The 20,551-nt window shown below is 50.1% G+C and overlaps 1 protein-coding gene across 2 annotated transcripts in view; it reads right to left on the minus strand.

The window, feature by feature from the left end:
* Positions 1-371: 371 nt before the first annotated feature.
* KIF1C (kinesin family member 1C) overlaps positions 372-20,551 on the minus strand; it is a 21,795-nt gene continuing 1,615 nt past the window's right edge. The window contains exons 2-23 of one of the 2 annotated variants that reach the window (XM_006922240.2): positions 20,212-20,332; positions 19,835-19,967; positions 19,341-19,417; positions 18,812-18,991; positions 18,075-18,140; positions 17,516-17,694; positions 17,317-17,428; positions 16,783-16,860; positions 16,559-16,624; positions 16,395-16,470; positions 15,830-15,908; positions 15,482-15,627; positions 14,533-14,702; positions 14,274-14,353; positions 14,068-14,143; positions 9,158-9,237; positions 8,222-8,316; positions 5,241-5,324; positions 4,641-4,827; positions 4,421-4,493; positions 3,160-3,777; positions 372-1,606 (exon numbers count right to left, since the gene is read on the minus strand). In XM_006922240.2, the coding sequence (XP_006922302.1) occupies positions 926-1,606; positions 3,160-3,777; positions 4,421-4,493; positions 4,641-4,827; positions 5,241-5,324; positions 8,222-8,316; positions 9,158-9,237; positions 14,068-14,143; positions 14,274-14,353; positions 14,533-14,702; positions 15,482-15,627; positions 15,830-15,908; positions 16,395-16,470; positions 16,559-16,624; positions 16,783-16,860; positions 17,317-17,428; positions 17,516-17,694; positions 18,075-18,140; positions 18,812-18,991; positions 19,341-19,417; positions 19,835-19,940 (3,309 nt within the window). In that variant the 5' untranslated portion in view covers positions 19,941-19,967; positions 20,212-20,332 and the 3' untranslated portion in view covers positions 372-925. The remainder of the gene's footprint in view (positions 1,607-3,159; positions 3,778-4,420; positions 4,494-4,640; positions 4,828-5,240; positions 5,325-8,221; positions 8,317-9,157; positions 9,238-14,067; positions 14,144-14,273; positions 14,354-14,532; positions 14,703-15,481; positions 15,628-15,829; positions 15,909-16,394; positions 16,471-16,558; positions 16,625-16,782; positions 16,861-17,316; positions 17,429-17,515; positions 17,695-18,074; positions 18,141-18,811; positions 18,992-19,340; positions 19,418-19,834; positions 19,968-20,211; positions 20,333-20,551) is intronic. The other variant, XM_025040165.1, reaches the window with a different exon arrangement.

Here is a 20,551-nt window from a genome sequence, read left to right on the forward strand (position 1 = left end):
CGCCCCACTCTATTTTCTGTTAGGAACAGCCAGCTGAGTATTGGCATATCCATATTTCCTCTACCTCCCCTCATCCCTCCCTCTTTACTTTGTCCTGGACAGTGACAGCGGTGTTGGGGGCAGAGATGGAGACAATGAGTAAGCAAAAATGAAAGACAGGAAATAAAGAATTGTTATGCACTCTGAAGGGAGACCTGATGTTGAAAGTACAGAAAAACAAGATGGACATGTTCTCATATCCTGATCTGGGTGGTGACTGCATGGGTGCATACCTATGTATGAAGAGCTACTCACTAAAAAATCTGTGCATCTTACTTATATAATCTACACCTCCATTAGAAACCAAAACCAAACAACCACCAACTACAAACTCTGTTTGCTATCCTTTATTGAAGGGTCCCACGTCCTCATGGGACCCCAGCCAAACCAGAAACCAGACAGGTCCTCCAAATATAGCAGGAGGCCTGGAAAAGGAGGAGAATGACTTATGATCTTGCCACACCTCCATGGAAACAGAAACCACCACAGACAGACAGACAGACAGGGGCTGGGGAGAACTCACCTCCCTCCAGGTTCTCTCCCCTTGGCCCCCATTTGAAAAGAAAGTCAAACACTGGCTACACAGCACCCCAGCCCCCACCCCACCCATAGCAGCGTTTGTGGGACCATCCCTCTGCAAGGGACGGCCCCGAGGCAGCTTCCCATTGCTCTTCCTTCACTTTGGTTTGCTCCCGGCAACTCCGTGCCCTCTTCCTTCTTTCAGCCTCCGGCCCATCACCCCCACGTCACCTAGCACGTACTCGGACCTTCTATGTCATCTCTAGGGCCCCCCTGCCCCAGGGCTTCTGGGGAAGCAGCATGTCAGGCATCTTCTCTCCTCCCAGTAAGGGGCCCTGCCAGGCCCTCTCTACCCAGGATGTGGGACTCACACGGTTGCTCCACTCTCCTTGAGATCAGGGGCTGAGCGCTGCCGCCTCATTCGCGGGGGAGTAGTGTACGGGGGATAGCGGGGCCCTGGGGGCCGCTGGGCTGGGTATGGTTGAGGCTGCTGGGGATAATAGTTGTGCTTTTTAGGCTGGAAGTGCTGGGGTTCAGGCTGCACTGAACTCCCTCCCCGGGATCGGCCCCCTCCATCCAGGGAGTTCCTGCGGGGACGGTGGGACCTTCGGGGACTTGGGGGTCTGCGGGCAGGGGTGACCAGTGGGGGAGTAACCTCCTCGGGGGGTTGGGGTGGAGCTGGGGTTTCCCCACCCCCCATCCCTGGCCAGGACTCCCGGTGCTGGGGGTTGCTCTTGAAGGGGAAGCGCAGTTTGCAGTCGTGAGGGGGCACGAAGCGAGCTGGGGGCCTGCGCAGACCCCCACCCCGGCCCCCAGAGCCCTGCAGTCCCTGCAGCCGCAACTGCTCCTGCTTGAGCCAACGAAGGCGGCCACGACGGAAAGCAGGGTCCTCCTCCATCAACCGAGACACTCGCTCCCAGCTTGACAGGGGTGGTGAGGAAGGCCGGGCTGAGGGCACACGGTCACTGGGGGCTTCCTCCTCTACTGCCTCTGACCCTGGGGGCATGACCCAGGCCTCACCAGCTTCTTCACTTTCATCTTCATGATCCTGGGTGGGAGAGGGAGTGAGAAAAAGAGAAGGGACGTGAGGAAAGCTGAGTCCTGAGCACGGCAGATCTGGGAGAAGCTAGAAGGCCCTAGAGCAGCAGGATGTCAAGGGGTCCCTGGAGTGGCTCCAAGATAAGGGAGCTAGAAGAACAGTGGTTTAGAGCACAGGCCTGGGAGTCAGGTGGTCTGAGCTCAATACTGGTCTGCCACTTCACAGCTGTGTGGTCTGGATCTTTGGCTTATAACCTCTCTGCCTCAGACTTCTCATGTGTAAGATGATGTTAATAAGAGTAGCTACTGCATAGGATTGTTCTAAAAATTAAATGAGTTAGACTGTGTAAAATGTTTATAGTGCTTGGTACATAGTAGGCACTCAGTAAATATTGCTGAATAAATGATGTGCCCTGGGGATACAGCCATCAACAAAAAGGGAAGAAAAATACCTGCCATCATTTTAGTGGGGTGAGACAGTTGCTAAATGAGTAAAAAAAAAAAATACATAGTATGGTACATATATCATACTTCAACAGAAAATTAAACTTAAGTGTATATATTTAAATACTTAGCATTATTTACATTATATATAAATATGTAAATTACATAACATGCTTTACAGAAATTATATATATTCAGATAAAGAAGAAAAGAACAAGGAAGAGGAACTGGAGGCCAGGGTGGGGTGGCTACAATGAATGGCCAGGAAGGGACTCACTGAGAAGTTATCCTTGTAGGAAATACCTGAAAGAGGTGAGACTATCAGAGGAAAAGGCATTCTAGGAACAGGGGACAGGAGGTGCAAAGGCCTTAAGGCAGGAGTGTGCTCAGCAAGTTCAAGGAATGGCAAGGAAGCCAGAGGGGCAGGCGTAGAGAGAGAGAGGGGAGAGGAGCGGGAGCTGCATTTGGAAAAGCCTTCAATAACCATGAGCTGTTGTGATGGACTGCCTGTCGACCTCCATGAGAAGGCAAGCTGGAACAGAGCAAAAATTCTGTTGGGTAGCCCTAATGGTTAGCACAATGCCTGGTAGGCATGCGAGTATTTGTTAAGTCAATGCATGCAAAACAAGGATTGGAGGTTAACATTGCCTCTCACAGGGCTACTGTGATGATTAAACAAGATGACACACGAAAAGCGCTCAGGACAGCGGCTACCACAGAATAAATGGTCACTCACAGAGAGGGGTGGCTTAACATACACATATGTGAACACTCATCAAGCGATAACTTAAGAATTGTGCACTTTGTATCAGTGGTTCTCTAACTTTATTGTACCTCAGGAACATCTGGTTATTTATCATAAATGCAGATTCATCCCCAAAGATGCTAATTCAGCAGGTGTGGGGTGGAACCCAAGAATCTGTATTTTCAGTTAGTGCCCTGGTGACTGAAATAAGTGATTCACAAACTATACTGAGAAAAGCTGATACATGCCAATAAAATTTTTGAAAGCAAGAGGGGAAGGAGGTTGGACTCTGTGGTGAAAGGTTCAGATTCCGGAAGGGAAGAACTGAGGAGGAGAGAAGAGCACGGAGAAAGCTGGGCCAGGGCCCTCCCTACCTGGGTCAGGGGGATGACCCTCTCCATGCGGAGCATGCGGTCCCTCAGGGCCTGCAGCTCGCGGTCCTTGCTGCTGTTCTGCAGCTTCACCTCCTGCAGAATCCCCGTCAGCTTGTCGATGTGAGCCCGGAGGTCCTCCACCTCTGCCCCACGGGCTCCCTCCTCACCACCGCCACCACCACCACCTCCGCTGCCTTCCTCCTCGCCCACTGTGTCCCAGACATCCCGGGCCACAGCCCTCCAGGCATCTCCAGGCCCCTCTGGCTTGCCATAGGTGCGACACAGTTCCCGCATCTTGAGGGCAGCCAGGGCCTCAATCTCAGCCCGTCCGTGGCGAAAGTCGGCCAGGGCCACCTCATAGCAGATCTCTTTTACTGCCTGCATCTTCAGGTCAGCCATGGTGGTCCAGCGGGGGTCTTTGCCCTGTAGCCGCCGACGCTGGGGTATCTGATACACCCTGCGTGGGGCCCTGCGCTTGCCACTGCTGGGCAGGCCACAGCGCTTGACAATGCTCTGGACCGTGGTGGGTGGCAGCTGCTCTCGCAAGGAGGAGATGAGCCTCCAGCTCTCTTCACAGGAGCGTTTATCAGAGTCGTCCCCACTGTCAGAGTCCGCATACTGGGGCCAGAAAGAGAGCAAACAGGAAGAGGGCTAAGGACATCCTAAAGCCCTTATGTCCAAACAACACTGGAAATGCCCCTCAGAACCTTGATCCCTTGGATGGGCTGCTTAACTTCTGCTTTTCTATGTAATGGAAATGACAATGGCATCTCCCTCATAGGTACATTTTGAGGGTTAATGTACACAAAGTGTGGGAAAGAGAGTGGCTGGCACAGAGAAAGTGACCTATAAGCATAAGCTATAGCTATACCAATTCTAGATTTCATGCATGTGTATTACTCCTCAGGATGAGGTTTGTGATTTAAAAGTAAGCCAAGGTGAAAAACAATCTTAAGTAACTAATAGTACAGGTGGTATTGGCTATGGTAAAAATCATAAAGGTACCACAGGATCAACTGAACTCCAGGAAGCCCTCGTCCACTGGAAGGAACTCTAGTACTCTGCACACACAGTGTTCGCCCCCCACCCCCCATCACATTTCTCTCATCAAACGCCACCCCCACACTCCATCCCCATGCACACTCCCACTCTGGTTCAAACAGCATAAAACAAAAGCAGAGTCAGGCTGCAGTGTTCCTGTGCCTGCTAGCCCATCTCCTGCCTCTGCGTGCCCCACTGTACCCTCTAGCCGACCCCTCACCAGTCGCTGCTGTTCTAGGAGAAGATCAGCCTCTTCTTTTTCTTTCCGGTACTGATTCTCCAGATCCTGCAGCCTGGGATTGAGTAGGGAGGGAGGAAGAGTTGTGTGGGGTTCTGGAGCAACTTCTATGGAGTCTCTGGCAACAGGAGGATACTGGAGGCTGGGGGCCCAGGAGGGACAGTCTAAAGGGCCCCAGGGCACATGCACCCTCTCCTGATACCTCTTCTCCATCTCCAGCTTGATGTCAATGCCTTGCTGCTCCAGCAGCTCCTTCTGGGCAAAGTTCCAGTCAACGGGCTCGGAGGGTGGTCCTGGGGGTGGGGGGACCCCTCGCTCCCGTTCCAGCCGTGCCTGCTCCGGATGATTGAAGCGGAAAACGTGGTTCTTGCCCATCACAATCCTATTCCCTAGAGATGGGAAGAGGGAAAAGTAGACTCGGTCCCGCATAGCAGCAAACTCATCCCCATGCCCAAGGTATATAGGGTCCTGCCCACAAGTCCCAGGGGCCCTGACACCATCTCTCTTATCATTCCAAATGTGAGGGCAGTCAAAGCCAAGGTTCCCCAAGCTGACCCCAGGAACCACTCTGTCCCTGACAGCCAAAGCAAACTGGGGAGCTGGCATCCTCTTCTTGTTTCCCTAGTTCAGCAAGAGAAACCAAAATCTGACTGCTCTATCTTCACTTCCCAGTTCTTCATATCCCCATGCTGTTATCTATTGATTTCTGGGTGCTGCTCTAAGATTCACTCAGGAAGCTCTACTCTGGGACTTCCTACGCACGGCCGTATCCAGAACTCTCATTCTATAATACTTCCTCTACCTGACTTCAGCACCAGTGGCTCAATCACAAGTTTCCCATTGACATAGGTCTCGGCTCCTTCACACGGCTCCAGGGTGACCACCACTGAAGGAGGGCGAGAGAAAAGCAAGCAATTAGACTCTGGAGGAAGCGGGGTTATGGTCAGATTCCCATCTTGCATTTCCCCATCAAAAAATACATGCACCCTCAGTCCCACCCCGCCGTAGTACCTGTCGGGGGTGCCATGGCCCCTCTGGTGGCAGGCAGCAAGGGAAAGGAAGAGCAGAAGGAGGATTAGAGCCCCAGCTAAAATTCCCAGGAGCCTCTGCAGGGGCTCTGTACTCACCCACCACCATCTTCCCGACAGCAGCTTAGAAAATCAGTAATTCTCAGGGAGCTTCATATTTCATAGCCAACTGATCAGCAAGCCCTATCATTTTTGTCTTCCAGATGTCCATTCCTTCCTTTCCAACTAACATTATCCCTGGCCTGGATTCCTCCAGCACACTCCTAGCCCACTTTTGTCTGATGCATCTCGCAAAATGCCACTTGACTAATCTTCTTATGCCACGGCCAACAGATCAGTGTCTTCACAGGACAAGATAAAGTCAACACAATCCAAACACCTATCGAAGTGCTTCTCTGTACAAATCACCAAACTGCTGCTTGCTGGGAAACAAAAGACGCATGAGGCAGCTTCCTGCCCTCGAAGAGCAGTGCCCCATTGTCACAGAGGGGGCTCTACTTCCAAAGATCCAGGTCGTGTGACTCCTTAGCTGAGGGACACTGGGCAAGTCACCCAACTTCTGTGAGCCATAAAATGGAATAATGAAGGCTTTCTTTACAGAGCGGCTGAAAGCTCAAATAAAGTGATATGCAAAAGTGAGTTCTTACTTATATTAGAAGTAATAAAGAAACCAGAGTGAATGGTAAGATAAAGCAGAGATGGGACTACTGATACTATGGGAATACAAAGAAAGCAGAGAACTCAGCTTAGGGACAGAGGACTGCAAATGATTATTGGAAAGTACTCATTTCTGAGCAGATACTTGAAGGAAGCTTCGAATTTCAAGGGGCAGGGATGATGGAAAAGAGAAAGAAGACAGAAGAGCTGAAGCATCATTGTGTACCCCAGAACAGCAATGGAAGGTGGCAGAGGAGACAACTGCATGGCTGTAATGATACCAGTCTATGTCCACCCTTATTCCTCACCATGCCCCAAAATGCATTCATCTACTCCACAAATATACTGTACCTCTACTATCTGCCAAGTGCTATATTTTAGGTCATGCAAATACAATAAAAATAAAAACCAAAATTCCTGTTCTTACAGAGCTCACTTCTAACTGGTAAGATAGACAAGAAACGAGTAAATCAGGAGTTAATCTGACGTCAGGAAAATACAGGTGTTCTGGAGGGAAATGGGGCCAGGCGAGGAGATGGATTTGCTCCAGCTGGCCAGGGCAGCCTTCTCCATGTCCATGAACCCATAGCGATCAGTGCAGAGGCAGCCCAGGGCAGAGCTCAGAACACAGCCCCAGAGCCTGCCATGCTATATTCAAACACAGTTCTGCCATCTTTTAGCTGTTGGTCTTAGGCAAATTCCCTAACCCCTGAGAACCTCAGTTCCCTCATCTGAACTGCATGAGAAAAAGCAAAAGCACAAAGTAGATGGGCAGTAATAATTATTCTTCTAGGTTCACACCCACCTCATTTCTGCCTCTTTGGTCAAGTCTTAAATCTCCTGTAAGAAGAGACCCAAATGGACTGAACCTTTAGGGTCCTCAGTTTTTGGGGTATAGAATCATAAGCTGCTTTTATTGTGATAAAATGATTTCATGCCTGCCTGTCATATTCCCAAACACAGTCTCACCTCCTGTGGGTGGGCTCACTCTGTAGCTCTTGGATGATTTCAGTATCACCCCAGCCCATGGCTTGAGGTAATCACAGAACAGGAACTAGGCAATAATGCACTGGGCTGAACCGATTCAACAGTCAGCCTACAAAGGCAGAAGCATTTGCTGCCACTGGGGACCTGTACCAGACCAGAATGATTGTGTTTATCTGCTGACCCTGAACCAACTAAAGCCCAAAGTGCATGCCTTAAACCTGAGCAACAAGCCACACACAACATCATTTCTTATTTTTAAGAATGTGCCAATCTTGCACACCCCATCCCCCTGTGCCCTCAAAAGCATCACTGTGTACCCCAGAACAGCAATGGAACTTTTTCCAGATTTGTAAGGTATAATACATGGACACAAATTGATGGAGAGCTCATATTTAACATCTCCTGCCACCCTACCCAGCTCATTTCCCAGAGCTCAACTTTGCTTAGGCCTAATTGGACCCATACCATTCCATTTTTTTTTTTAAATGAATGAACCATAACAAAATGTTGACCTCAAAATACACCCTGAACCACACGAGTATTGTTTTGTTGTCAGGCTACTACCTTCATCCTTAGGGCTTGCAGTTTCTAAAAATTTCTGCTGCTCTGGCCATACAGGAGCTAAAAGTCTCTGAAATTTTTAGAACCAGAGGGATGCTTGGGGCAATTAATTCCCAGAAACCATTGCAGTCTTAGCTGGATAGATAAGCATGTTTTCCAGAGATAAATACAGATAGCCCATTGAAACAAATAGAACTTTTCATAAAAAATGAGCAGGGTACTATCTTAGGGTAAGAAATCAAGGAAGAGGGTGGGATCTCCTCATCACCAAAATCTCACCCTCTGGCATACCAAGTGTTGTGTTTCTGCCTTGGGGACTGTCGCCACTCCCTGCCCCTTGCAGCATTCTGCACTCTCAGGGTGGGTGCAGATAGCTGGGCCCTTGATAATCCTGCACCGCTTACCATGAGCTCGAAGATCCTGTGAGGGTGCGGACACATCTCCTTTTACATGCATGCAAACCCAGTGCCCAATTCAGTGTGTGGGGAAAAACATGGGACCTGTCGCTTTCTTTGTCTTGCCACTCCACTCTCACTCCCTCAGCCATTACCTTCTCCATCTGGCTGAGGGATGCTCCGGAACAGACAGTGTTGCTCCCGAATGAACTGCCCAGTCAGCTTGATGTCCACATCTACCTGGCCGACCCTGGGGAAGCAATGGCCGACATATTCTAAGCAGGTGCCAGACATTTGTGAAGATCCTTCTGAACACAAGTTCATCCAGCTCAGTGAGCCAAGCGTAATTTCCATTTCACAGATGAGGAAAGCTGAGGCTCAGAAAGGTAAAGTAACTTGCCCAAGGTCACACAAATACAGTGGTGAAGCTGGGATTTGAGCCTAGATCTATTCAACTCCAAAGCCCCTGTCCTCAGTCACTGTGTTAATAGCAGAGGAGAAAAGGGAACCTGGAGTAGAATGGCACCCTCTGTGAGTCCATCCACCCGTAGGATGGATGGTCCACTCCCTACCAAGGATAGCTGTAAATGCCTGTGGTGGGACAGGAAGAGGCATCCTCACCCCTTTAAATCCAGGAGGTGACCTCAGAGGCATCAAGACCCAGGGATACGTTAGCATTAGCCAGTAAAGCCACCTGCCATGTAGGCATTCATCAGCATAGGGCCCAGGATATGTTTCCCCCAGCCCTGGGAAGGTTCCACAAGGGAAGCCAAGGCAGTGGTGCTAAGGGCTAAGAATGTTGTGGTCTAAGTTTCCAACCCACTCATCTGCACCAGTAAATCAGGAGCTATCTTCACAAGCGCTGGGTCAGTTTGGTCCCAGGAGGCATCTGACCCAAACCAAAGTGGTGGGTGAGGCAAGACAGCCGCTGAACAACCAGGCTCAGCAACAACTCAGGAAGCCCAGAGATTGAGCAGGGCTGTTAAGTCTCTAGTGAGGTCACTGGGAAAGGGAGCCACCAGTGTGGCCATCCCTCTGCAACCACACCCCAAAAGGAGAAGCTGCCCCACAGGACCCTTAGTAAATGCTACCTGGTGATGCCATCTTTGATGTGGTAGAGCAGACATTCTGACATCAGGGGGTCTTCATTCAGGTTCACCAGGTGGGGTGTCTGTTGTGGGAAAGGAGGTGGTCACAGGAGAGATCATGAGAGCCACCCAGAGGGTGCCACAAAGAGGAAGAGAGAGGAGTTTCAGCAGACATCCTCCAGGTTCCAGCACTGCCAGCTGCTCCCACTCCCATACTTTCCCATCTTCCTTATTCCCACTTATCCCAATCACTTTCAGGACAACCTGACCCACCCTCTCTTTAGACACAAGGGGCCTATAAACTTGCCCTACTCACTACCCCCTCCCAGGTCAGCAACCCTTCCCAGGGCCCCATTTCTTCAGACACACCTCGATCCACCCGTCTCCCTGACTGGAAACCTTAGAATCTACCTGCCCTCGCCTCTGCCTTTCCTGTATTCCCTCTGTCCCCAGGTCTCATCATTTCTTCCTTCAAAATGTATCTTGCCACTTCTGGAGAATACAAGAGGGGACGGGGTTAGGGTAGGGGCTAGTACTTCCCACCTTTTATTCCAACTTCAATTTCTTGAATTACTTTCACAATTATAATTAAAAATTAGAAAGTGTCAGTTCAATTCAAAAGCACATAAACAAATATTTGTTTCTCATAGCAGACTCCCCATTCTTTCCTGGCCACTGCCAGTCCACAGGCCTGCTTTACCACAGGCCAGGGTCACAGCAGCAGTCACCTGGTACTGTCACTGTCGAGGTCTTCCTGACTGAATCTATTCACGTAGCTGGCTAATTGTTATGCTGTTCCTCACTGATAACCTAGCTTATTCCCTTCCCCAAAAGTACCTTTTCCTGACTACTACTTCTCTTGTGACACTCCCACCCTCCCCAGGCATGTAACTCTAGGCAGCATACAAGCCTTGTTCCTTCTACAACCCCACGCCACTGCTGCCAAGCCCAGGGAAGTCTTCCACCCTACCATCTGCTGCCTTGGCCCACCTTGCTGCCGGCCTCCCTAATTTCCTGCCATCTCCAGGGGTCTCCCATCTTCCTGCTTACACTACACCATTGGCAGTGTCACGTTTCTCCACTCAGAACTCTCCAGCTGGCACCCCACACCTGGCTGACTTAAGCTTGCTTTTTACGCTAGTATCCTTGGTCCTCCTCCACGTCAGGGCCCCAGCCTGCCTATCCAAGCTCCTTTCCAAAGCCCCTCTCTGCCCTTCTATGCTCCCACCCAGTGGGCTTCTGAGCACTCACTCCAGAAGATGACCTCCTGCATCCCTGACCACCCCTGTGAGCTGCTACCCATTTTCCCTCGCCTGGAGCCTCCTTTCCCAGTCCCCACTCCTATCCCCACCTGTCAAAATCCTTCACTTCCCTCATGGTCTGTCTCAAATTCCACTTCCTCCACGAAGCTTTTCTAAGCCTTCCAACTGAACACAAGATCCCCTGCCCCCATTCTATGAGGTCCTGGGCAGGACAGAAATGACTCAAATCCAGATGCTGCTGTCCAGTCAGTAAGGAAATCAGAGTCAACTTGGGGAGATGGGACTTGCAACAGAAACATCATTACAAGTGGGAAGCCGATGCCTCATAGTAGTTTCTGATCTTTTCAGACTCTCATTTAGCTCATTCGTTGATTCACTCATTTGTTCCCAGGAGTTGAGTGCCACCATATCCTGGGTTGAGCTCACATACAAAGATGAATGAAGTGAGGAACTGTGAAAGCTCAGAAGGACCTCATGGAAAAGGCAGTATGGGAGTTGGTCTTTGAAGATGAAGATGATGTGGACATGCAGAAGGAAGATCATTCCAGGTGAAAAGGAGATTGGACAACAGCACAGAGGCAGGAAAGCACAGGGTGGAGGGAAAACAGCCTATAGTTGGGCCCCATATTTCTTTGGGGGTTCCCTGAACAGTGATCCCAAGGCTGTGTCCATGACAGATACAACGTGTATCCATGGGTCTGCCCTCCACCCAGGCACCCAACGATCACTGCTGCCACACTTCCTCTTCTCCTGAGGAAAGTTCACATGCCTCCCAACACTACGGTGTCAAGAATGGCAAATACTGATGGGCTCTGGGAGCAGAAAGTGATCCATCCCTTGGGAGGGGGGACATGATTCAGGGCAGTGCTTTTCAAACTTTGTTCAGCCTGGAATGCTTTGTTCAAATGAAACCTTACCTAGAAGCTTAATACGTCAAGCAGATAAGCAGAGAGCTGCTTAGGCTGAGGCCGGGGATGGGAGACTCAGAGTCTGGTCCTGCCCAACCCGCCTCTCAGCCCCTATGAAGGAAGCTCCAAGCCAGGTTTGAAAATCACCTATTTAAGAAGTCCTTAGGCCCGGTGGTATGGGTCCCAGAAAGAAGGGGCTTTCCCTAAAGTTCTTGGCTCTCTCCAAGACAAACTGTAGCTTTCCCCCTAGGATCCAATTCCTGACCCCACCATTCCCAGGTTGGAGCTGCCCCCACCAAACTCATTTCACCATTTGTGAGGCCCCATTTCCCCTCTCCCTTCTGAAATACACATGCATTTTAAACATGAAAATACGTTCATCCTTACCATCTTGAGAAAACGCAAAAGGAAACTACCCAAAGACATCTTTTTAACCAATCAGATTGGCAAAGGTCAGAAAGTTGAATAGGGTGAGGGAACTCGGGCTCTCTTGTATGTTGCTCTTGGGAGTATAAAGTAGCATGGTTATAATCTTTGGAGGGCACTTTGACAAAATAGATCAAAATTTTACATGGCTACCATTTGACCTAAAATCTCCACTTCTAGGAATTTGTTCTAAGTATAACAGACCCATTTATAAGACTATATGTTGTAACATTATTTATAGTATCAAAGAATGGGAAACAACCTAAATGACCATCAGTAGGAAACTAAGTAAATTACTGAATATCTACAGCAGCAAAATATTCTGATACCTTGAAAAAGAAGGAACAGAATTCCAATACATTGTTACATGAAAAGTATGAAGTAGGCAACCACTACTATTACAAAGAGAGACAGGTGTATGTGTGTGTACATGTGTGCACACGTGGTTAACTGTATATAACCCATGCCTGTGTGTACACAGGCTACCTCCAAAAAAACACATCAAGAGCTGAGAACAGGGCTTGCCTCTGGGAGGGGAAGCTGACGGTGGGAAGGAAGGACAATTTCTTTCCACCATACACAGCTCCCAGCACTACGTGAAGGTTCTCTCTGGTGTTTGTCACCTTTACAAGAATAATTACAAAAAAATCAAAACAACTCACCCTCCTGTTTGTCTGGGCTTCAGGAGGTAGCATCCCTTTGCAGTGGGAGACCTCCAAAGAAGAAACACCCACCTCATCAGTTTCTCCACCACTTTCTGCCTCTAACCCTGAAACTGTGGTGGAAGCTCTTCAGGTACCAGGCACCCCAAGGTGACTGCAAGCCATAATGAGAGCCATCTGTAGCCTCTCCCTGAGATGCAAACCTCAGAAGGACCCAATGGTACTCAGCCACAAACCAGGTCCTTCAGCTCAACCTACCACCCTCCATCACCTACCCATAGCTCCCTCCCTCACTCACTGTGACTTGGGCCAAGCAAAACAAACCTCTCTCCTTTTTTCAGATCCCTGTTCTATGATCCCTGCTCGCTCAGTTTCCCACATGGTACTGACTTTATGAAACCAGGAGAGGCCTCTTTCCAAAAATTCACCACTTCTTCCAAGCAGCCCCCATGACCCTGTCTTCTCTAATCACAGTGTATCTGACTTAGGGCCTGATTCTATTTTGCTTCCTAAGGTGGACCAGAAAGGCGTGGCTAGCTCTCTGGTGGGACTGGAAGTTTCTGATTCACTCAACTAACCTCCACATCATCCCTTAATCACTATGCACTGCCGGTATGGCTGTGCTGGCTGTCTATAGCCAGTGTCCATTCTGATTGGTCTGTCCCTATGCTGTGCTGGTTGTTAAAGACTCTGAATACCATTCTTGCCTCCAGCTGAGACTGATCACTCTTGCCATGCTTCCTTCTCTCCTTCTTTCCTCTCAGTAAAGATTTACTGAGCATCCACTACAGAACAGGCACATGACAGGTGCTGGTGTGCCCCACTCACTGACACTTCCTCATGTTTGCTTAGCCTAATGTTCTCCCTGCTCCTCTCTACCTCCAAATCCCAATGGTGTGGCCCCCACAAGCAATTACCATGGAGATCACATCACCTTTCAGGCTCTACTTTCCAAATTGCCTTTTCCAGGAAACCAGTTTCCATCTATCTCCAGACTACTAACGCTACTATCTTTAAACCTCTCACTGCATTTACAATCAACATTCGGTGCTTACTCCTCTATTTCCTTCAGTTTTGCTTTCCCAAGTTATCTTTTTAAAAATGTATATTTTAGCTAACATTTTAATTAGGTACCTGTGAATTATATACCACAGGTACAGAGTATATAATTCAAATGATATAAAAGAGTATACGGTGAGTAAATATTTACTCCAACTAACCTCCAATCTCCTGGGTCAACTCCCTCTCTACTGGGGTAACCACTGTAACCAGTTTCTTACCAATCCAGACATAAATTCTATATGTGAACTTACATACACACGTATGTGAGATTATATTTGTAAACGCCTAGTAGCTCCTGAACTCCCCATAACAGCAGGGGCCCTGTCATCCTTCTGTGGTCCCTACAGTCCCTGGACACAGGCACTTCCTGAGCACTTGCCTCTCCAGCTGTCAGATGCAGGGAGAAAGAAGGCAGGGATGGCCAGACAACATAGAGAAGAGGTGGCAGGAGTGGGGACAGAGGTGATGGGGGGACAATTCAGAGACCTCACAGATAAGAATTAGAACTTATCACCCTCCTGTCCCCAACCCTCCTTTCTAAGCATCCAGACTCCTAGGCCTCCTTGGGCCTGTTCACCCAACCTCTCACTTACCTTCTTTGGAGAGAAGACACCCACAGTTCCCCCATCCTCCCGGACAGCCACTCCCATCTCAGCCAACAACGCTTCTCTGCAGGCCAAGGAGAAACAAATGTTAGTCTTATCATTGCTACCCATGAACTCTTGCCCTGCAGAGACTGACTTTCCCTCCCCACTCCCATGCCTTTCAGGGCTCCAGCTGTCACTCCTGCCCCTCACACCTCTCCATCCTCAGGGCTTCTGTCTTACGTAGCTTCTCCTCCCAGGTCTCATTCAGCTCAGCTATAATCTTCTCTGTTTCCTGAAGGCACGAAATAGACAAGGATCAGGACAGTCTGAGACAAGCACCAACCATGGGGGCCACGCTGCTCCTGAGATTCCTTTTCTTCTTCAATCCTGGCTTTGGAAAACTACACTCCCATCAGACCCCAGGCCCCCAGGCCCTTAGGCTCCCAACCCTGGCCAGCTCTAGCTTCCCACCTGCAGCCTCTCCATGGCCTCCTCAGGCCCAATCTGGGGCTCGGCGTTGGGGGAGAATGATGGTTCCAGTTCCCCATTGTGTGCGGGGGGAGATGAGGGTGAAACTGGGGCAGGGGGAGACGATATAGCTGGCAGAGGACCTCCGGGACTCCCCTCATCCACCTTCAGGCCTGGGAGGTCAAAGAGGTCAAAGAAAGAGGCTAAGGAAAGATGGAGCTGATTGGAGACACAGAGAAGGCTTAAGAGAAACCAGTCTATAAGGACTTTAGAAGACATCTGGTCAACCTCCACCAAGCAGGAAGCCCTCCTACTACAGCTTTAACACATAGGCACTCAGTCTCTGATTGTTTCCCTTCCAGAGATGGAGAGCTCATTACTGAATAAGGCAGCCAGTTCTTTCCGTTGTTAGAGAGACTCGCATTCTCAGAAATGTTACATGTGCCCATTGCTTCTAGTTCTGCCCTCTGGGATTGGAGCAACTATACTGTTTTTCCTTTCACAAGCCTACTCGTCAAATGTGGGAACATAAACATCACATCTACCATATCCTTCTCTTCCCAAGAATTGACACCCTATTCCCTCCACTGTGCTCCTCAGCATCCTAACTGTCCTCAAAGGGATGGATCCCAATACTGAACAGGGAGTACACACCTGACACAGTCAATAGATTCCACATTCTCTAAAACAGACTCCGTTTTGTATTAGTGAGGCTGAGCATTATGTTTTAGAACCCATTCCACTATTAACTGTTTTTAAGCTTACAGTCAACTAAACCCCTAACATTTTATGAGAATTTCTGTCGAGGTATAATAAACCCCTTCTCCGTATTGGTATCCATGTCAATGAGAATATGAAGGGCTTCATGGTCAGTGGTTCCTCTCTGGCACCAGGACTGGACAAAGGCAGATGAGGAGGACTGAGACAGGCTGTCCCTCCTCTGGAGCCCTACCTCCGAGAGCAGAGGCTGAGAGCCCCTGAGCCACCAGCAATTCCCGTAGCCGAGCCACTTCCTCCTGTAGCTCTCGGATCAGACGAGCATTAGGATCTTCGTTGATGATGGCATTGCAGCGGATCTGCTTAGTACGGTCGGCATACCTGGGTGAGGAGGATCGGGATTGGTGAGGCCCAAACACGGGTGATCCTGGTCTGCTGCCTATTTCTCTCTCTCTATCCCAGGTTTTAAAATATTGGGGTACAGCTAAGGATCAACCTTGTCTCACGGGCAGGGTTCTGAGCTACCAGCCTCTGAAGTCCCCTGGCACTTTTCATGTGCTGCCCCACCCTGCCAGAGACCCACCTGAGGGTGCTAAGAGTCTCCTCGTAATTGATGTCCGCAGGGCTCAAAGCTGCAATCATCGCTGTGCGTGAGTTCCCACCTATGTATGGAGATGAGAAGAAAGCTTGAGTTAGGCTGGGTCTTAAGAAAAGTCAGATTGGGTCGGACGGTGGGGGGTCCAGGTAGGGGTCTGAAAGGTCATTTTCCAATACAGGAGGGAAGCTAAGAGTTGTGGAGCTAACCATGAAATCCAGTAGTCAGAGGGAGCATGGGTGAGGTCGGGGAGACATCAGACATCTGTGGGATATTGAGAGATCAGTGGGAGGAAGACAAAGTCAGTAGTGGGTGTGGAGTCAGAGAGGGGTTATGGGTAGCCAGTTCGGTGAGGCTCCTGGCTTGGCAGGCAGGATGTAGCCTTGATCTCAGCATCAGGACATCTTCGAATCATGTTCCTCAGGTCAGGGGAAAGTCAATGATACAACTGAGATTCTAGGGATGGTAAGGGGATTTGTCTGACTTATCAAGGTGGGTTAGTAGGATAGTGGCAGGGTTGGCAAAGAAAGAGAAAAAGAGGGGAGCCCCTCACCCAAATTCTCCTTGAGCAGCCAGGTGAGCACAGAGTCCCTGTAAGGGATAAAATCCGACTTCCGCTTCTTTGATTGCTAGGGGATGGAAGCGGTAAGGGGTCAGAGTGGGCCACCCCATGTCCCCTTTCCCAGAGCCTCTTATCTTCCCACCACAAGGTCTTACCATATCCGCAAGGGCAGAGATCACCTTCCCTAGAGTAGTCAAGGACTTATTGATGTTGGCACCTTCCTGGAAAAGGATGAGGAATGTGGGCAATGAGGCTCTACTCTCCCTCTCCAATCCACTTCCCCTTCCTTTCACCACAGCCAGAGTCTCAGGTTAGGGTTAGAGACCACTGCACATAGCCCCCAACACTGCCCCTTTCCATCCCTTCTAAGCCTCCTCACCTTCAAGCGCATGCCCCGGGCCCCTGAAGAGTCAGCCCGCTCACTCCCAGCAAGGTCCACCAAACTGATCTTACTAACCTGGGTCAGAAGAAAGAGGCAGGACGTGACTGGGGTCAGTGGGGTTGGGCAGACAAATCAGTGGAACAACCAGCAAGGGAATTGGGCAGTTGTCAAGGGATGGAGAAAGCCAGGAAGAAAAAAGAGAAGAGGACAGGAGGAAATGGAATTTGTGAAGACAACAAAGAGGGGCTGGCTGGGTAGTCATCCATTGCTTCATTTATTCGTTTATAGATATTTACATGCCCACTGTGTACCAAGACAAAGGACACAATGAGATTCAAGCCTTGCCCTGAGAAATCTAGTAAGAAGGACACACAAACAAACAGAAGATGGTATCACTGATCTGACAGGGGAAGGAGAGAGGGATATGGAAGCCTCACAAAGGCACCTGAACCAAGTGTGGGCAGGGAAGAGGATGCAAGGCCCTTTCATGACATCATCGTCTCTGTTAACAGGTGTGGGGGGGTGTCCTACCTTCTCTGAGTCCAGCCCAGTGAGCTGGTCATGGCAGCGCTGTGTGAAGACAATAGTGAAGACGGCATGGGAACGGCTACTGGTCTCATTCATGTTGGTGGCAGCCACAGTCCTGGGGGAAAGGGAGTGGTCACTGGGTCATGCCTCTCATCTTCCTAATCCTGGCTCCCTTTCCCTCCACTCTGTCGGCCAGCCTCACCGCGCCTTATTTCCACAGTCCATAAGGTCAGCAATGTCTGCGTAGGAGGTCACAGCCAATTTAGACAGGTCCTGCACGTAGGGGCCCAGGATGGGGTGCTCCCGGACCCGCAAAGAACCCCGACTCTTGGGGTTCAAGAGGTCTCGTACCCGCTCACAATAGATCTCCATATAGCTTACCTGAGTGGAAGAAGCAAAGAAGTAACAAGATAGAAAATACTGATGATGAAACTTAATCTACACTCCACTAAGTATGATACAGGTGATTGCAGCTAATGTACTAGACGCTAGGCATGGTGTTAAGCACTTTACATATGAGAGCTCACTAACCCTTCCAACAACCCTAGGACAGGGATCCCATCATTACTATTTCACTAATAAACATACTCAGTAGCTGAGAGATGAAATCATTTGCCCAAAGCTACAGTTAATAACTGGTAGAGTGGATCCCAAGCTGTCTGACTCTGCAAACTGTCCTTGATCTTAATCATTCTGCTCTCCCCATCCCTACCCAAAAACACTGTACCTCTTCCCCATACTCCACCTAGAGATGGACTTACCTCCACAGAATAGGAAAGCTGAGAGCTCTGATTCTTACTAACACGAGAGAAGAGGTCCTCGCAGAGCTAAAGGGGACACGGAGAAGCTGCTGTTCATAGTGTATCTGTGGCACCCAGCACCAGGGTAGGCCCTGTCCCAAATGGTCCTGTTGAACCCTAACCTCAGCCCTGAGGAAGGGGTCATTCCCATTTTACAGAAGAGACAGCAACCTCAGAGAGGTTCACACTTGCCCAGGGTCACATTCTTGTATTCAGTGAGCCAGGAAGCAAACCCAAGCATCTCAACTCCAGAGCCTGTGTACATTGCCACTACGCTGCACAGCTAGGAAGAATTATAGCCAACTCTCAGTTATTCACAACTGGCTTCTATAATCACCACCTTAGCTATAGTACACAAGCCTGGGGAAGTACACTCACAAGTGATTATGAGACGAAGTAAGTAGTAAGTGGTAGAAGCAATGTTCAAAGCCATAGAACCAAGGTTTAAAGCCAGGGATCTCTGATACCAAAGTTTTGGCTCTTCTCATTGAGCCTTGTTGCTTCTGATGGGGGCAAAGACTCTCTCCCCAAAGGGACCTGGATGTCTAGGTTGCAGCCAACCCCTATCCCACATCACATTCCTTGTCACCAAGGGCCTCAGAGAGTCAGCTCTCTGCTCCACAATCCATAGACTCCCTGGCCTATGAGCAGCTAATGATGCCTCTGCCCTGGTTGCCCTGCCAGGTCCCAGTGTGTACCTGGGGCACAATGCCTTGCTGCCCTGGCTCCTGTCGCCCCATCATAGTGTAGGATTTCCCAGCCCCGGTCTGTCCATAGGCAAAAATGCACACGTTGTAGCCTTCAAAAGCATGGAGGAGCATCTCTTCTCCAATGTCCCGATATACCTGTTCCTGAGATGCAAACTGGGGGTCCTCAGCCTGGGTGAAAAGGGGGTAGAGAAAAACAGGAGCCCTAGATGACTTTGTCCTTAGTGTCTAGGTCTCAGGAGTCTTTCCCCCATTGTCAGTGATTACCCATAGATCCTGTGTGTCCTCCCACCCCCTTACAGTCCTAATCATCCCTGAGGGTCTTATCCAGTCTCCTGCTGATCCTTACTAGCCCACAGGTCCTCTCTCCCCGTTTCTGGTCCCAATAACAACCTAAAGGTCCTGCCCACCCCAGTTCCAACAAATCCTCTAGAGGTCCTATTTCCCAGCAGTGCCCCGTCCCAGGACCTAAATCCCCTATCCCTCATTGCTTATCTCTTTCCCAGCCCAACAACCTCACCGAAGTATGTGACCAGTAGGAGTAGTCGAAAGTGAAGCTTTTAGGGGCATCCTTGCTCTGTTTGGGATTGATGATGGCTGAGGGAGAAGGAGAGGGCAAAGGAAGGCAGGCCAAATTCAGGTACTCCCAACCTCTGCCCACTACCCACAAGCCCCAAATCCAGGCATCCCACTCCCCTCCTCTGTTCTAGTTCATCTCTCCCTTTTAATACTCCCCACCCCCTCCTGCCACCAAAGCTAATTTTGGCTTCCTAGGATCCGCCCCCCACTGGGCTGCCTCCTTGGATTGGGCAATGGAAGGCTCCAGGCCAACATTCCCCCTCCCAGGGACTGGGAGCATAGAAAGGCCAGCCTACCCCAACCCCCGCCCTTACATCTAGCACCTGCTCTGTGCCCGGCACAGCCCTCCTCTTGATTCAGCCCAGCAAGACTGGCCTGTGTGGTGGACCTGGCCGGCCTAGCCTGTGCCCAGCCAGGCCCTTGGGACTCACTCACAGGTTGTGCTGCCCTGCATGCTGACCACACATTTGGCATCCTGGCTGGTCTCACGGGCGTTGAAGGGCCGAACCCTCACTGCCACTTTCACTGAGGCACCAGCCATGGCTCCAGATACTCCCACCCTCCTCAGCTGGAGGACAGAGACACAAGAGGTTAGAGCTGCTGGGGAGATCCAGACATTGCCTCCCAGCTTCTCCCAGGAAACAGTCTTTCCACCCCACTTCCTCAGCTACCCAGCCCCTCAAGAGCCCAATTCCTAGTTCCCTGGCCTTCCTTCCCAATGTCACTCTCCTCAGTGACTCCCAAAGGTGTTCCTGTCTCTCTCTCTCTCTAGCCATATCGCAGGGGGACCTGACCTATTACCCCAGAGTTACCTGTCGTCCTGGCCCCAGACCAGGGGGGCTGTATCAGTTCTGGCTGCCACCGGCCCTCGTAGGGGGAGCCCCATCCTACACTTGGGGCCTGGCCACGCCAGCTGGGGCTGTAGGGGAAACCCTGGTTGTGGGGGAAGAGTGGTTAGGAAGCACCTATGGTTCCAGAGGTGTGTCTGGGGTTCTGAGGTTAGAGGACAAGGGTAGGGGGCAATGTTAAGAAAAGTAAGGATAGCTGTCCCTTTGGAGTGGCCATATGCAATGTGAATCCAAGGGCAGAGACAGTGATATTTTTATTCCTCATCGCTCACAAGTGTACTTAACGTCAGATAGAGAAGGGAAA

This window comes from Pteropus alecto, unplaced genomic scaffold, assembly GCF_000325575.1.
Source record: "Pteropus alecto unplaced genomic scaffold, ASM32557v1 scaffold398, whole genome shotgun sequence".
Lineage (NCBI taxonomy): Eukaryota > Metazoa > Chordata > Mammalia > Chiroptera > Pteropodidae > Pteropus > Pteropus alecto.